The sequence below is a fragment of the Saimiri boliviensis genome, chromosome 19 (genome assembly GCF_048565385.1).
Source record: "Saimiri boliviensis isolate mSaiBol1 chromosome 19, mSaiBol1.pri, whole genome shotgun sequence".
In the NCBI taxonomy this organism is placed as follows: domain Eukaryota; kingdom Metazoa; phylum Chordata; class Mammalia; order Primates; family Cebidae; genus Saimiri; species Saimiri boliviensis.
In genome coordinates this window covers 21,283,178-21,301,263 of record NC_133467.1, presented here as the reverse complement: position 1 = coordinate 21,301,263, position 18,086 = coordinate 21,283,178, and the positions used below count along the sequence as shown (strand labels likewise).

The 18,086-nt window shown below is 38.1% G+C and overlaps 2 protein-coding genes across 10 annotated transcripts in view; one reads left to right on the top strand and one right to left on the bottom strand.

Annotated features, from left to right (window-relative positions):
* DNM3 (dynamin 3) overlaps window positions 1-18,086 on the top strand; it is a 535,391-nt gene that overhangs the window by 508,500 nt on the left and 8,805 nt on the right. For 4 of the 6 annotated variants that reach the window (XM_003925367.3, XM_003925368.3, XM_010336127.3 and 1 more), the window contains 2 exons: window positions 1,703-1,929; window positions 2,814-3,050. In XM_003925367.3, coding sequence (XP_003925416.1) covers window positions 1,703-1,929; window positions 2,814-3,050 — 464 coding nt within the window. Of the gene's footprint in view, window positions 1-1,702; window positions 1,930-2,813; window positions 3,051-7,633; window positions 8,368-18,086 lie in introns of those variants that run through there. The other 2 variants (XM_074390191.1, XM_074390190.1) reach the window with 1 other exon arrangement.
* The window catches only part of PIGC (phosphatidylinositol glycan anchor biosynthesis class C), a 48,732-nt gene continuing 39,033 nt past the window's right edge, over window positions 8,388-18,086 (bottom strand). For 2 of the 4 annotated variants that reach the window (XR_012515153.1, XR_012515152.1), the window contains exons 2-3: window positions 16,240-16,311; window positions 8,388-14,311 (exon numbers count right to left, since the gene is read on the bottom strand). The gene's annotated coding sequence lies outside the window, so the exon portion shown is untranslated. Of the gene's footprint in view, window positions 16,312-18,086 lie in introns of all 4 variants that reach the window. The other 2 variants (XR_012515151.1, XR_012515150.1) reach the window with 2 other exon arrangements.

Below are 18,086 nucleotides of genomic sequence, written 5' to 3'. Positions count from 1 at the left end.
GTATCTGACAGCTGTTCTGTTATCCATCTGATTTTTTAACAATTAAATATACTTGCCTTTGGCCTTTCTTAGAGATATCCATGAGTCTAGATAAGAGGTAGCTTGCTCATGTAACAGAGAAACTGAAAAATCCAAACTGGTTTATTTTCACTAGGCTTAAGTTAATTGCTGCACCACTGTAAAACAATGACGCTTACACACAAATTTACTTTTCTAAGCACTCCATCACAGTGTGATAATGGGGTTAGGGAATGGGCACTGGACTTCAAGTCCGAAGATTTTGGATTCAACTGAATGCTGTGTGACCTAGAGCAAGATACTTAAATTCTCTGAACTTGTTTCTGTAGCTATAAAATTGGAATACGAATGCATGTTTCATCAGTGTGTGATGAGAATTGTCATATAACTTGTAAAGACACTTGGTATATACCAGACTTCATTGATTCTCACATTCACTTCTTTTTATTTAATATTTCTGAAATGAAGATACGTCTTACACTCAATGGCATCTTGACATCCTGCCATAGCTTGATTGATGGTATTTTTGTTCTGTCTTATTAGACAGCACATAAGATAGTAGTGTTTTTCACCTCATGTTCTCACTTGTAAGTGGGTGTTGAACAATGAGAACACAGGGACACAGGGAGGGGAACATCACACAATGGGGCCTTGGGATGGGGGTCTAGGGGAGGAACAGGAGGGGGTGGGTGAATTGGGGAGGGATAGTACTAGGAGAAATGCCTAATGTAGACGACAGGGCAATGGATGCAGCAAACCACCACCATGGCACATGTATACCTATGTAACAAATCTGCACTATCTGCACATGTACCCCAGAACTTAAAGTATAATAAGTAAATTTTTTTAAAAAGATAGTAGTGTCTTTTAAAATCACCAGTGTCTTAAAGTTGATGACATACAGTGGCTGGCACTCCCACCCTCACTGCTGTGCACCATGTTCATCCTCTCCATTTTCATCCTGCAACAAAATGCCCCTTCCCTGAGACTCCCATGTAGTGTTCATACTTAAGCTTGTTTTTATATATTAGCTAAATATGAAACCTCATGTCAGTCCTCCTCACTGTCAACTAACTTCTACTGTAAACTTCTGGAAAACAGAGTGCTTCTCTTTCACTTGTTTATAAATCAACCTGCATCGTTATACAAGATTCTGTATTTAATAAATATTCACTTACTGGTGCTAATTTCACTTTTGAGACAACATTGACACTTGGAGTCTCAATAATTTTCCAGTGATTTTGGTAAAAGATAGGGAAAGGACTGGGAATGCCAAGGAATAGAAAACGTGTGATTATGTAGGTTTCTTCACATTACTGTTTTCTGTTGAAAATGCTGCTGCTTACCTCATAGTACCTTCCCTCTTCTATAAGCCAAACAGCTTCAGACAACACTGTGAAATGCTCATGAAGCCTGCAGGCCCTGGTCTGGTGATGGCCGGGTTTGGCTTTGTTGTACTCATCTCTATCATCCTTCAGTGTCAACAGCCAGAAGACAGAGGGAAACTGTTACTATCACCAGTACTGAGGATAGAGACAAAATAGGAGTAAACAGATGCTTGATGCTTCACTTTTCCCAGGGTGGACTTGGTGGAATTTGTCCAGACTCTGAATGCCACAGCCATGTTTCTGCCTCCACTCAATCACTCATTTATTCCTACTTTTATTTCTGTGTAATCTGACAGGTCAAAGATTTCATAAATTCAGAGCTCCTAGCACAGTTGTATTCTTCAGAGGACCAAAATACTCTGATGGAGGAATCTGCTGAGCAGGCTCAGCGCCGGGATGAAATGCTTCGAATGTACCAAGCCCTAAAAGAAGCCCTTGGGATAATTGGGGACATTAGCACGTCCACTGTGTCCACTCCGGCCCCACCTCCAGTGGATGACTCCTGGATACAGCACTCTCGCAGGTAAGAAGATAGCCCCACAACCCTTGATCCCTGTCATGCTTGTCCAATACCATTTTCCTAAACCATGATGGACTTACAGAAAGGGAAAAGATATTTACATTTAGGAGTAAAGATCAGATTGTACTAACTCCCTTCAAAATGCAGCATGGTGTGTCCTCACAATGGAATGTTGTATAGTCACTAAAAAGAACAAGACAGTTCTATTAAGTCCCAAAATGAAAAGATAATCCTGTTAACGGGAAGCCTTTAAAAAAGGAGGTTATAGTCCAGGCACGGTAGCTCACGCCTATAATCCCAGCACTTTGGGACCCCAAGGCAAGCAGATCACCTGAGGTCGGGAGTTTGAGAACAGCCTGCCCAATGTAGTGAAACCCAATCTCTACTACAAATACAAAAATTAGCTGGGTGTGGTAGCACATGCCTGTAATCTCAGCTACTCAGGAGGCTGAGGCAGGAGAATCGCTTGAACCAAGGAGGTGGAGGTTGCAGTGAGCTGAGATCATGCCACTGCTCTCCAGCCTGGGCAACAGAGTGAGACTCTGTCTCAAAAAAAAAAAAAACCAGAGATTGTAGAACACTGAGTTCTATGGTATACAGAAAGCAATTTCTATATATATAAAATATATACACTTACACAAATGTAGAATACAGTTAAAAAGGATGCACAAGAAGCGTCCGTGGTTACTTCAACAGAATGAAGGGGTAGGGAGGGGAAAGTTTACTTTTCTCCATTTATCCTTTTATACGTTTGACTTTCATAACATGAATCTGACTTATTCAGTCAAAAAATAATTTTTAAAAAGCAGTCAGGAAGTTACAAAACTTTTTAGAGATTAATTCAGACAGAAAGGAGTGAGCAAATCATGATTTGTCTTTTTCTTCAGGTCACCTCCTCCAAGCCCCACAACCCAAAGGAGGCCAACACTAAGTGCTCCCCTCACAAGGCCCACATCTGGCCGAGGACCGGCTCCTGCCATTCCCTCCCCAGGCCCCCACTCTGGGGCTCCCCCAGTCCCATTCCGTCCAGGCCCATTACCTCCTTTCCCCAGCAGCAGTGACTCCTTTGGAGCCCCTCCACAAGTTCCATCTCGACCCACAAGGGCCCCGCCCAGTGTCCCAAGGTAAGGCATGGAGCAGAAATTGGTGGGGGAGGGGGGTGCACCTTGGTTCTCTTCTCATAGAATGACAGACAAAATTTATTTGAAAGAGAAAATTGCCAACCCTGTTATGCCATTTAAATATCACTTGTGATCATTAAAACTTCTCATTTATCAATTGGCACACACTAAATAGGACTAAAGAACACTGGGTCCCAGTGAATGACATTTTGGCAGCTGTTGGGATAATTCGACAGAGGGCTTTGAAACAAAAGTTCTACGGAGGATTGCAGCAAGCTGTGTGTTCCATAGGTCATGAGAGTTTCATGGACTAAGGTCTTGCCTTCTCCATTACCAAAAGAATTCTAGAAAACCACTGACTTAAAGAATCTTATCCATCTTCCTTCTGAACTGTGATCCTTCTACCCAATTTTACCAATTTTCATATAGGCTGAACAAATCTGGTTGATTGATCTGCATTTAAAAAAAAACTACACGTAGAAATTTTAACATAGGCATAATTGCTGTGTATAGTCTCTAATCATATATAAGATAGTTTATTGTACATGTTGACAATTATAAGTAGATTTTCAGGCTTAATTGTGAAACAATATAGTTAATAAATAATGGACCTAGAAACATACATAGTTGGAGCTGTAGTCTCACCTTCATCCTCTTACAGTCAAAATATACATCATGAATATAATCAGAGATTTTAAAGGTATAAAGTACTAAGGTTTTTCCCCCTCAAAATCAGAAGTATAAATAGCAAAGAATATTAGCCCATACATAAAGTTAATTTTTTAAAATTCAATTCAGAGATTTAAAAAATATATATACTCCATGAAGGAAAATCTGACTGTATACATACCATAAAAACAGATGTGACTTCTACCCACCCCTGAAGCCTGAGCCACCTCACCAATTGACTGTGGCACTTATGTTTTATTTTGATCTTCAGGTTGTTGAGTGTAATGAAGAGAAGAAGGGGGATCTTAAACTAGTACACACAGGGTGGTGCAGCAAGAACAAGCAGGAGATTCGCAGTCAGAAGACCTGAGTTACTGAAGGTCTTGGGCAACTCATTAACTCTGAGACAAGAGTTCTTTATCTATGAAACAGGGAGAATTCAGTAAGGTTGTTGCCTAAATTGTATGACATGAGGTATTTGAAGGAGTTTGAAACACTGTAAAGAATACAGCTGTTACCCCTGTTACCATTTTGGTTCTAAGCAAAGAGGACATATATAGTCTCAATCCAAATTTTTTTCTCTAAATTCAATAGACTTGGCTTGTAATTTATTTGGAATGGTGCTAAATTTCTAGTAGTAATGGTAACAGTAATAGCCAACATTTATTGTGCTCTCAATATTACTAAGCATTGCCCTGAGAACTTTGTATATACATTTTTGTTTAAAGCTCACAACAAATAGGTTATTATCCATATTTTACAGATGAGGTAGTGAGGTTAAACAACTTGTCCAAGGCTGCTCAGCCAGTCCCTAGTGGAGCTGGACTTTAATCCCATGCAGTCTGCTTCCAGAGCCATTTCCCAACTATGATCCCAGAGTTTCTCAACCTCATCAGTACTGACATTTTTGTTGTGGGGTCTGTCCTGTGTATTATAAGGCAGCATCCCTTGCTTCTACCCTCTAGATTTCAGTTGCACTCCCCCAGTTGTGACCACTAAAACTATCTGTAGACACTGCCAGTGTCTCTTAGGGAAGTAAAATTCCTCTCCACATGAGAACCACTGCACTATAGTATTCAAAAGAATTCCCTTCCATGTAAAAAGCATGAATTTCAGCATTGTGCCTTGCTACAAGCAAGATCCAATTTATTATTTTAGAAAATCTCAAATTGACTTGGAAAGTGTCTGCCATTGTACCAGGAAGGTATTGAGGCCATTGGAAGAGGAAGAGTTGAGAGTGGGAAGGCTGGAGTCCCATGCAGGAGCTACTTTTGTCTGTCTAGCTATGGGAAGAAACCAGAGCAACCTGGTGGTGCCTGTCCTCGGTAATGAACATGCATGTTCTGCCTGCTTGCTTGACTGCTTTACCTGTGGGTTTCCGATGAGCTGGCTTGCCAGTACCCTTCAGAAAAATCAACTTTTGAATGCTAAGCCGACTTATTAAGCAGGGTGGGGTTGCTGTTGGTATTTTCTAGCTCGCACACATAAGACAGCCGGACGAGAATGAGTAGCCCAAGCTGGATGGCCAGTGCATGGGCAGCAGGATTTAATGAGACTGCACTGGGGAATTTATAGGATGACAGTTGCCTTACTTGAAATTTCTAGAATACTCTCAAGTTAGAACCAGACTTTACTTGATCTGGGCATGCAGAGTCCCAAATTTGAAACAGAAAGAGAGTACAGGATTAAAAAGGAAAGTTGGTTGTTTTGTGCTGAGCCTTCAAGTTTCTGTGCCAGTTCAGCACTTTGGGAGGGAAATCCCAGGAAAGGGAAGAGAGGGTAGTCACCTGAGAGAGCAAGAAAGACTGTCAGGATCCCCATGCCTGTTAAATCCAGCTTTAGATGGAGAGCTCTGACCACATAAAGTCTGTTTTTAATAAAAGTCAGAGCAGGGATCCTACCAAATACAAGCCAGAAATGGGGTTTAAGATTTCAAAAAACGAAAGAAGGAGAAAAAGAAAGGAAGAGAGAATGAGAGAAAGAAAAAAATTGAGGGAAGCGGCCGTTGAAACTACCTTTTTCTATTTGTTTAATATATTCTATTTCTCCTCTGTGATTTGCCCCCATTTTCTCTATCAGAAACTTAGAAAGTTGAAATGCCATTATCCATCATCTCTAGGAAAACAACCCTTTGCTTTCAGAGAAGGAAGTTTGATTTTTTTTTTCAAGTTTTTTAACTTTCTAAGGGCCCTTTCTCCTCTTTTATCTGAAACTGGAAACCTATAACATGACAAGAGAGCACAAAAGGTGTCCCTCCAGCTCCCTGTTGGGCTTTAATATTACAAAAGCAATAACTGAACTTTTAGAGACAAGAGATTCTGCCATTCAGCATGTGCTTGTGCATAGTTTCCTTCTGGATAATTCACGACTTCATTAGCAAGTTATGATCTTGACTTTTAAGAGCATATATACTTTTATGTTAACCCCATTCAAAGGTAATCAAAGCACTTGCAATTGTACAGAAATCATGAGTGTTCTGCTTTTAAAATATATATATATTATTGTATCTTTCCATTCCAATATAAAAGGAGAGAGGTGGTGGAGTCATTTTTGGCCCAGCTTTTCTCAGCTGCTCAAGCTGTTCTGGTTTATGTGCATGGAGCCTTTCAGTGAGGGAGCTGGAAATATTGCAAACTACATGCCTGTTTTAATTAATTCCACTTGAACTAGAGAAGCATCTCTATCCCACAGAGACTCACTAGTATGTATGCTTCTGTCATTAGTAAGTTGAGTATACACAAATCAGTGATTTGTGGAACATTTTCTATTGCCAAAATATCTGGATTGTTCCCTCCCCTCTCACCTCCACTCAACTTCTCTGAAGGGGCTAAACGCTGTTTGAAAATCCAAGCCGGTGTGTATTTACTTAGCAAGATGATCTTAAACAGACATGACCACCTCTTTAGGGTCCCTGTTCTCTTAATTGAAGATCCTGATCTTCATCAGACATTAACTTTAGAGCTGATGTAACTACTTTCAGATATAGTGTCTTAAAATTAGTTAATTGGGAATCACAGCCTTTGACATTAACAGAACAAATTAACTGAATCCGAGTGTGTTTTTTCTGGCAATAACTCACTCTGGCATTATTTCACTCATTTGTCTTCTTCCCTTTCCTTGGACTAAGCTATTTTGCAATGGTCAAAAGGGGATAAAGGTGGGAGGAAGGGTCTCCAACCAAGGAAGAATAAACTTTTTTTTAACCTCATCACTCAATATTCCAAGCTAAACAAAAGTTGAAAAATTTAAGTACTTTTTTTGACCACCCTTGTTCACCAAGTATGATAGTGTCTCTTTAAAAAGATAAAACTGAATCATTCAAAAGGATTTGGCTTTTACTGCAGCTTATCAACATGACATAAACACAACATGGAAACCAAGAACCAAGAAATGCTCCCTTGAAGGAGTCTCTGGTAAGCCCCGTAGGAAAGCTGATGTCCCACCCCGCACGGACAGCCCCAGAGTAGCATCAGGATTATCCCAGTGTCTCACTCATGCCCACCCCATGACTTAGGTGGTTTCCTTGACTTTATTGGACACATTTAAAGAGTTTCATCATAATCCCACATTTTCAGTAATTTATTACAAATTGACCATGCCAGAAGATTTATAAATCCTTCTACATCGGCAATCAATGCACACACATTCTTTTCTTTACAAAGATAAAAGCCGTTTAATCCTCCTTAAAATTTAGCTTAATTTTGTTTTAAATGTTTGACCTTGATGGCCTACAGTGCTATATCTCTTTTACATATTTTATATATTGTTATAATTGACAATTAACATAAAGTCCCTTTCACTGAGGGATAAGATCTCCTTGTTTTGTTTTGTTTTGTTTTTTAAGACAGTCCCCCAAATTTTGAGTAAGGACAAATTCACGATTCTTATGAGTGTATCTTTGAATCCCTTACATCAAGGTTTGGTGCCATGAAGGATGAAGCTGCTGAGCCCTGAAGTCGTGGGCTAAGGGTACATGGACAACTTACGTGACTAGTCTGTGTCTGATTCTCCTGCAGTCATGTACTGGAAACCTCCTGACTTACTCTCTCCTCAGCAGCCCTCTAAAAGTCTGACTTCTTTTAGCAGCTGATTGTCATTTGGACAAATGAGGAACTCATCTTGTGACTTCTGATGTCAGCCAGGAGCTTTCTATTTTTCTCACCATCCTCTTCTTTTAAAAAACAAATAAATAAATTTATCATTAGGCATTCTGATTTTTCAGGGAACAGTTTTTATTTTTAGCAACTGGCTTTAAAAGCAAGGAAAGATTTTTTTTAAAAAATATAATTACTAAGAATAGAAACAACTTTGAGATGTTCTTTTTGATTCTTAATATTAAGACAAACATTTGTTTTGAAGTCTCTAAATGTAATTAATCATTTGTTGCAGGTTTAATATGAGTTGTCACGATGCTTAATATACTTTAATGAAAATAGAATTTTGGCCACATGCTGTTCACTAAAGAAAATGTCCAATTTAATGTAAGCCCTAAATATCCCATCAAAAGCCTCATTCCAATTTCAACATGATTCTGGCTGTAACACAGTATTTCACTGGAGTGAATCAATGGTTAATGTCAAAGTTTTTAATTCTTTAAGTCTTGGTTTCAGTCTGGTTTAAGTGAAAGTAAAATTAGTTTGGTGGTTTCCTTCTTGAGCCTTGCAAACTTGAGTCTACTTTACACAAACATCTCCATCCTGCCACGGTTTGGATGATTGGCAGTCTGTTTAGGCGAGGCCCAGAAACAGAATGCAAGTGTGAAAGTCAGAATCTAGGAGCTTTGCAGATGTGTCAAGGTAGCCTTCAGATTGCCTCTCTGTTTTCAATGTGTCCCTTATCTCACTCTTCCAAACATCCTATGTTGCAAGAGGGCAAAAGGAAAAGGAAAATAAGAAAGGATCTACATGAGGCAAAGTACAAGGAACATAAATGCAGACAGGCAGCAGTAAATATAACAATATGCTGCTGTTACCCCAGTGGTAACTGGCATTAAGCTAACCAAACTGCTTCCACATCCCACGACAAATAATAGCAAATAGCTCTGTCTTTATTCTCTTTGGAGCTCTAAACTGTGAAGCTTCACCCATTGCAGGGAAAGCCTTCCTGGGTTTCCGGGGACCCAGCCCTGCCCCAAGTTTCACCTGACTGATAGAGGAAGACAGCCAAGACAGGAGTCTGGCAGAAAAGCCACTGGCCAGTAAAAAATGCACAGTAAAGGATTATTATTCTTCCTGTGGCCAGTCAGCAGCAAATTGTCACCAGTTGGAATCTGCTGAATGTTCCTATGTACAAGGAAGCAGATACAGACCCGTAGATGACACACAAGCTAGTACTTCTGTTTTATCACTGCACTGTAAGAAAAGAATGATTTTTACAGGGAAACCTTCACATTCAGATAGTTCTTGTTAGATAGTCTGTGTTTAACGACTTCAATGATTCATGGCATGACATTGGTCATAGCTCTTTCACCTCTAAATTGGATCCAAGCAACAAATTAGAAGAAAGGACTACTGGTGGGTGGGGGAAGGGGCCTTCTTCCTTCTTTCTTTGAAATATTAGAACAAAAAAAATTTTTTTTTGAGGTGGAGTCTCTATTGCCCAGGCTGTAGTGAGTGCAGTGTCGTGATCTCAGCTCACTGCAACTTCTGCTTCCTGGGTTCGAGTGATTCTCCTGCCACAGCCTCCTGAGCAGCTGGGATTACAGGCATGCACCACCACATCCAGCTAATTTTTATATTTTGAGTAGAGACAGGGTTTCACCATGTTGCCCAGGCTGGTCTCGAACTCCTGAACTGAGGTGATCCACCCACTGCAGCCTCCCAAAGTACTGGGATCGCAGGCGTGAGCCACCATGCCAGGCCTAGAAGCAAAATTTAAATAACATTTACTAGAATTGCTTTAGCTGATAAGAGCCAGGAAATTAAAAATGAAAATATAAATGCTGTATCTTTCACTCTGAAACATGCCTCAAATGCCTACCTCCAGCAATATAAGGAAAACATTGAGGATTTAGCTGAGGGTTTGATGGCTTTTGCCTGCCTGTCATAACTTGATTGCTGCTCAAAGGTAAAATTTTAAAACACTTCACACTGAAATTCTTTAGCTTCCTATTGCCAATGTATTATAAGTGTTGTCTGGGGGAACCTCTACACCCTTAAGTTGCCAAATTAAATCCATCTGGCTTACCAAATGCTGTTGCCAAAAGAATATTACACTTTTGGTGTGGCCAATATTTTAAATGTGGGGGATGGGAGGGCAGCGTTGAAAGGCATTGGATTTGAGAGAATTTACATGTGCATTGATACCACATTATTTAAGTATTTACATCAAGTTTAGATCCCATGGCAACTTTGACCAAGAAAGAATTCCCACATAGGCAAAAAGTGTAAAGGCACTAGGTATTTGGGCAGTTTCCTCATGGTACTTTTTCCCCTGTGGCTGCTTTTCAGGCATCACAGCCACACAATAGGCAAAACCACAAATAGCAAATGCTCTGATTTCTGGAATTATTTTTTAACTATTCCCATAAGCACTAGGAAATGCCCACTCCTGTTTTCTGGTCGAAGTTATCAGCTCATGTGAATCAATTCCATCCAGATATCTGAAAATATGTTAAATCAAAATGGCAAGTAGCAAAATTCGCAATCACTCATAATCCATAGCAAGGTAGGCTCTTCCTAACTTCAGTTGCTTAGAGACATGTAAAGTTCCAAATATTCATAAAGTCAACTTTTTCTCCCAGTGGGAATGAATTTAAACCTGAAAACAGGAAAAGTTATACTCTTTTTAAATTTGTAAGTTAATATGAAATTTAGAAATAAGCCCCATTCCTTCCCTGCTTCTTTGGTAAAAGGGCTAATGTACCAGCTAAGAAAGAGAATAAACTAAAGATCTGGATAACCACAAACTAAATACACCACCACATGAGAATTCCTAAGCTTCTATGGTAATTTTGAAAACTAAGAGAAAATAAGACAGTCTGAGAAGGCATTATGTGGCTTTAAATATGACTTGGGAAATGGTCTTATTGTACAATCAAATATACACTTGTTTTCACCATGAAAATATTACCTGTATTTGGTTTAAGATTTTCATGAGGCAACATTATCTAAATTTACTATTGGTCTGTATACTTAAATATATAACATTCATTTGAAGTATTTCATTTATATCAAAAGATTAGAATATTTCTCATCTAGAATGAGACCTCTTGTGAGAATAGGATATGAGAAAGACTTTTAAAGGCATTTTGCAATCCAGAGAGTATGCAATGAAATTGCACTTGAGAATGGGTATTTATGTAAGATACATTCTGTACCATGTATATTTTTTAAGTTTACATTTGGATTATTCTCAAAGCCAATTTTAAAAGTGAATGAAATTTTTCCCTCAAGTAAATCTACCTTTAAGTATCATGCTGAGGAAAAGCTATAAAAACTGAGGAAAATGTACACTTATTTTTTAAAACAACGAGAATTGCTTTTTGCTTCTCAGTAGTGTTGGAAAATATTTTAATGACTAAAATAATAAAACTTCATGTGAGGCAAATTCCACCTTAATTATTGCCTGTTGGGGTAGAAAAATTAAGGAAACATTAGTAAATGTGTTAACTAGAAAAACCACTCTAGTAATTTCCCGCCAAATACCTAGGTCTAAAGTCAAACTAAAATCTGTGCTCTGCATATCATCTGCATGAAAGCAGACTTATAGTTTTAGCTCTAACAATAGTACCACTTAGGACTAAAATGAGTGGACCAGAAAAACCCCTGTGACTCATCAGTAGGCTGTGATTAGCTTACTTAAATGTTCTATAGTTCAGTCTGGGAATGTTTGATGAGGGATGTTGATATAATTGCTTTATTCATTTTAATATTTCAAACACTCTAAATTACTCCATCACAATCTTATTAATGCCTGAAAACTCATACTTATATTGAAAATTCATTTTAAAGCACAACATCTTTGAATAAACACATTGAAATAGTGTTTCTGGTGTTTGCTTAAAACATCGGTATATAATTGATTACATCTAATAGATTTCCTTTTTTTTCCTGGTATCTTTCTCTTCCAACGTAGGCTATTTGTGGCTATTTGATGTATATTGTTCATTCACAGTCTTCTAGGCAACTAAAATATGCATGGAGTTATTCATGCCAATAATTATTGCTACTGAATTGTTGTTCCAACATCTCCTCTTCTGCAGAGAAATAAGTTTCAGTAAAATATTCTAGAGGATTACAAGTAATCTTTGCAATTCATAAATGCTTTCATAGTCTCCATCACTAGTTTTTAGTTAGAATGTTATTTTTGTCACTAAAGTTTGCATTTCTATTTTTTTCTGTGGATGTCTTACCACTTATTAAAATTAAAATGCATCTTAAGGTGAAACATTATGTACCTAGAATACTGAAGGTAGCACTGACCACCGTGTTTAGTTCAGAAAGCAATGCTGAATTGGAAAAGCAAACTTTTAAAATATTCCTCTTTACTGCATTCTCATTGCACCCTTCTTCTGTACCCTAGTCCTTCTGATTTCCCTTGTCTCTCAGATGATCCCTACAGCAATTATACAGAACAGTCTTCTTCTAGTAACTTATATCGGACACCTGCCTGTTAGCTTTGTTTGGCAGGCCAGCAGGATGAGGTAATAATCAGAAGAAAATGTTCTGGTTTATTGGCCTCATCCACGTACAACATTATTCAAAACAGTTCTCTGTGGGTGAGAACAGAATTGCTTTGAGATCCCCTGGTCTAATGTTCTGCAGTAGTGAGGAGGAACAAAACTGTAAATTTTTTTGATCCCTTCTAGAATATTGGTAAGATAAATGATATCTGCTTGGCCCAGCCTTTCAGTATGTTTACAGGCAATTAGATGTATGTGAAAATGAGAGCCTTTCATTTATAAACATTTTGGCTTTATTCTTTCCAAGTCCAGCCGTCTTCTTAAGTACAGCCCTCCATGGTCAGTACAGCAGTGTTTTCCTAAAAGCATATTTTGTGAACAATTTCTCTGGGATGATGGTAGTTTTTGTAAGACAGATGTCTAAAAGACATATGGTTTTCATAGATTTTTCCATCTAGACTAGCTTTATTTAGTGACTTTTGGTCTGAATTGGTCTAGTTAAAGTTTCTGTAGGAGCCTGTATAAAAATTTAAAATGTGAGCATACCATTAAGGTGTAAAACAAAAGTTTGACTTCTTGTTGGCAAGAGATTAAAATGGATTGGTTGAAAATTTCCTTCAGGTTAAGTAATTCTGATCACCGTATATGCCCACTCATACATTCCGCCCCACAACACTGTCCAAAATGGAAAGGCTTACCCTAAAAATCCCATAACTGTTAAATTCATACAGTCCTCACTGTTCCTGAGTAAATTCTTTGAGTTCCAGTTTGTGTGTGTGTGTGTGTGTGTGTGTGTGTGTGTGTGTTAGCATGTGTGTTAGAAAGCTCTAATTCTTTCTGCAGACTCTTTACATGGCCCAGGGGACGTATGATTCGTTACCCTTTTAGCACCAATTTTTACAAACACAGCATTTCTCTCATTTAAAAAAAAAGCATCTGACAAACCACTGAGTAGAAGCAACTGAACCTTTAGGAGTTTCATAGTGCCTTCAACCAACAATGCAAATTCTGTTTTTAAATGTGTTTCAACTTCCTGAGCCAGTGTCAAAGACTTGTTTAGAAACAATATGACACTTTCAGAGGGAAAGAATTACATCTAGTCTTGCCCAGAAATCATCCTTTTGCTCCCTCTTTTGTAAGAGCTAATACTGCAGACTAGTCCCAGCTTAACTGCATCAGAAAGAGGAGGCTCGTGAAAGGGAGGAAATGTGGGCCGTTCTGTCTCCACGAGTATCATCGCTTGGCTTCCTTGGCTTCTCACGAAGCATTTAATTGGACTTAGTCACATATTTGTTCACTGACATGGCAGCCTGCAAGGCACAATGCCTCTCTGTTTTTCTCTGTTAGCTTTAAAAAGTTTTGTTTTTAAAATTTGAGCTCTAAAGCATGTTAGAGCTCCTCCTGCTGGATTTAAAAAAAATACGCAGGACGATAATTTAATAAATGATCATTCTTTTTCTTCCTATTTACCACCTGGGCTAATAAACGTGATAGAAGCCTATCATGTGGTGCACTTAAAACTGACCTTTTAATTCATCAGGTATTAAGGTCAGGCAGAAAGAAAATGTTGGTGCTACACAACTCATCTCTGTCTTCAAATTCCTCATGTTCTTTTTAGTTGCTGTTGTTAAAAAAATAAAAGGAATAGGAAAGATTATTTTTCTATCAGTATTTCTAGTTACATAGTTACCCCAAATCACATACGCATGCTTGAAGGGTTCTGGCTGTCTCTCAGAAAGGGACAAAAAGTCTTTTCCATCTTCCCAAAGCAGAAATGAATTATACAGTTTTATGTAAAGATTCAAAGTGTTGCCTTTTTCCTTCCTATCCTTTCTTCTTTTTCCTTCTTCCTCCTGATTTCCTCCTTCTCAGAAGTGGACACTTGCCTCTCCCAGTAGTTAGTTCTCAGCACCTCTTTCCAGTCTTTTCCTTCCCCTAAATGGTGGCAGTTGGCTTCTTCCTCTCCTGGTGCCTGGAGTGGGAGTGACGAGAAGGGTCAGAAAAAGGTTTATCCCATCCACCATCCGTGGGAGCAGGTTTCTACAGCACGTAAGTTTCTGGAGGTCTCTTTAGGAATAAGAGAGAAAGGAGGGGGGATGGAAGGGAGATAGGAGGGAAGCAGGAAAACAGGAAAGAGGCAGGAAAGCAGAAACAGTGAAGGAAGCAAGAAACGAGCAAAGGAAAAAAAATCACTGGTAAATTTCTGTAAAACCACGTCCTTTCTCTGCATGCTTTCTCACACTATGTCCCTCTTGCCCTCTGCTTCTCTGCACCTCTGTTAGCTCTTTCTTCCCCCCAGTTTATCTTGTCCATGATATACTACAAAGGCCAAAATACTTAAAAGTTAATCTTGAAAGTAATGCTTTTTAGAAATTACTTTTTAATACATGTAAGAATCCTCTATGTTTTCTGTTTCATGACTTTATTAGGACTTGGGATAAAACTAGTCATTTGGTATGTGTGATAAAGAATAAGATAACCCTTGGTTCTCAAAATTCAGGACTTTCTGGCTTGCTTTCCTTTGCACATACCTTTCCTATTCCTGGAATGCTAGTTAATTCCCTTAACTTCCCTACTTTATGGAAGTCCTTCCAAGCTCCCAGCCTCATTCCAACTCTCAGCTAGGATTCCAGGTGTTTCTGAAATTCCTGAAGCAACAATTCTGTCATAATCCTACTGTGGTCATAGTTAACTTGTCTCTCTCCATCTCATGAAGAAACTGCTTCTGGGCAGTGACTGTCTTTATTTCTGTATCTTTACCTCTTAACACAGTACCTAGCACATACGTAGGGCTTACTGAGGGGATGAAGGAATGTAAAATGAATAGATTTGCAAGCCACAGTCAAAATTTATTTTGGCGCTAGCCTGATACTTATTTTAAAAGCCAATTTAGACATACTTTCTTGTTTTATTCTATTGAAAACTTGCCTGAGTGAATGTTGTAAAATTCTTTTTACAAATTATAAACTGAACAGAGTTAATGTGGGCAAATCATTTTTTAGCTGCTTTTTTTTTTTTTTTTTTTTTTTTTTTGCTGCAGCCACAGTAGTAAGTATATTAGCACCATACCTATGGGTGAAATCCAAGTCATATATGTAGGACAATGTAAAGAAAGTGTGACAAACCAGATTATATTACCATTTATCTCAGAGGCTAATTTATACAGGATATTACCTGTTTGTATCATCAAAAAATTGTGAACTATTTTTCTCCCTATGTTCTTATTTCAAATTCCATGAATTGATTCATATTTTCCCAGTGACATACATTATAAAATCATGGGTTCATTTTCACAGGGGAAAGAAATGCTGGCTCTAATACACAGCAAGAATCCTATTGGCGAATTCCTTAATTCCTTTAAATGGGCTCCAAGTTCTATATTCTTTCCTGCATCTACTGTAAACTATTCTTGAACAGTATTGGCTCATTCTGTTACTAAAGCCAAAAAGTCCAAAAATATGCTGAATAGCACCCTATAGTATTTCTTACAGTAAATTATAAAATATTATCTTCCATATGAACAAAATCATGACTGTTAAAGCATTTTTCTGACTTTAGCCTGAAACCTTCTAGATATGTAAAACCTACTTATTAAAAAATGCCCCAAATAAGAAGTAGAGTACAAATACACTGCTGAAATTTAAAAAGCAATGTCCCAAACTTTGTTTTCTTAGAGCAGATGTTCACATGAAGAAGTAGGGGCCCTGCATCACAGCTGCCTTTCCATTTTACCTAGAGGTGTGCTCCAACCCGATTTATCCTTGGGCCCATTCATACTCATTGATCTCCTTGGGACAGTGCTTTCAGCAGGTGCTGTGGAAAGCTGTAAGAGGTATAGGAGTGATCTCACTTCATAGAAGGTTTTGAATATTGTTCAGATGATAATATATGCATACACACCTCAAACTTCAAAAAATGATGCAAGTGTTAAATAATTCAAGAGGGTCATCAAATAGTAAGGCATTCCAATTCCTAAAAATAAAGAAAATGGTTTTTATAGATAAAATCCTTCATTTTTTTGTATCATAAATAAGTTAAAAAATGGTAGACAAGTTGATATCAAATTCTAGTGGCCCTTGGAAACCTGGGATGTATAACTCTCCCATGATCCTAGATGTATGTAAACTGAATTTTTAGAGGGTTATATTTTAAACTTTCAATTATATTTAATAAGTAAAACTTGTAGTATAAAAGAAGCTACTGCATATCCTTTTTATGCAGATAACTACCATTTCAAGCAGATATCTTCTCTAAAAATGTTCAGTCTTTGTATATCTTTTTGAAGGCTTTCTTTTGATTTGGGTCCACCCAACTATGTTGGACTTCAGACCTACCCTCTCCAAAGATTAGAATTTGGAATGCACATTTAGAGATCCTTACCTTCTATTTATTTTCATGAGCAAATACAAGCTTCCCTAAGCAAGTAGTAGTTACTCTTCTGGTAATGACTAACAACAACAACAAACATTATAGTACAGTATCTTGGTCTTTACAACATAAGGCTAAAACTGCTTTCACTCATGCTTAAGTCTAATTCCCAAAGGTATCAAAGTGTTTCTACAACTATTTCTTCATCCTTCTTAAGATTTTCCAGCACTTTCTTTTTTTGTTTTCACTTTTTCTGGCAAGTAAATTGAATTGCTAATAAAGCAAAGTAAATTTTTTTTTTTTTCACTGAACGGTGGTTTTAAAGCATAGTCCCAGGACCAGCAGCATCTGGGAACTTGTTAGAAATAACCCACACCATTAGAAAGAAACTCGGGGGGGGGGGGGGGCACCCACCCAGCAACCTGTGTTTTCCAGGGAATTCTGATGCAAGGTCCAGTTTGAAAACCATTGCCTAGAGCATATCAATCTAATTGCCCAATAGAAAGAATTCTGCACTGGAAGTCATGAGATCTTAGTGCAAGCATATGAAAGGAAGAAGACTGGGCGACATAGGATCATTCTGGCTTACACATTTACCAGTCAGATAATTCCTACTTCCCATCCTAAGGAGAAATAATGGCAGGGACAGAAAGACCAATCCATTTCACAAATCAGTATTATGCTACCTGGAAGCAAGAAGCTAGAGGAAAGATGGTTTACATACCCACCCCACAAACAGATGCACCTAAGCAATTTGCCCTATTGAGGTCTTCCTTAACTCCTATTAATGGGGCCTCATATCATGAACACTCAGGACCAGCTAATCCAAAGAAGAGCAGATTAAATTTTAGTTCTTCTATTCTTAAAATACATTTTAGTTTTTCTATTCTTAAAAGACAATAAAATAAGGCAAGAAAAGGATGCATGCTTCTCTCTTATCAGTAAAGCCAGTTTCTCCCCCACAATGCCACCCACTCTGCATGAGCTTTTGACTTTCTTACAAAATTTGTCATTGTCCAAAATACTGCAAACGGTCTATCCCTGCAGCTACAAATACAACTTCAAGTATTACATCTTGCTTGCCCTTTGATTCGAAAGCAGAAACATGGCTCTTCTATGTAACCATAAACCGCCCACATATAACACAGTGTTTCAATAAACACTAAGTGATACAAGATGCTCCATTTCAATATAATGCCTTACTTAAGGAAGCCCATCACTAAACAAAGCAAGTGAGGAAAATCTGGTACAAAACAATAACTTTGCTTTCCTCAAAACAAACTGTCTTGTGAGGTGAATGTCTCTGGAAACTCTTTGAATGGTTAGGAACTGAACTAATGAAATGAATTTTAACAGTAAACTTCAAATGTTTTCTGGTG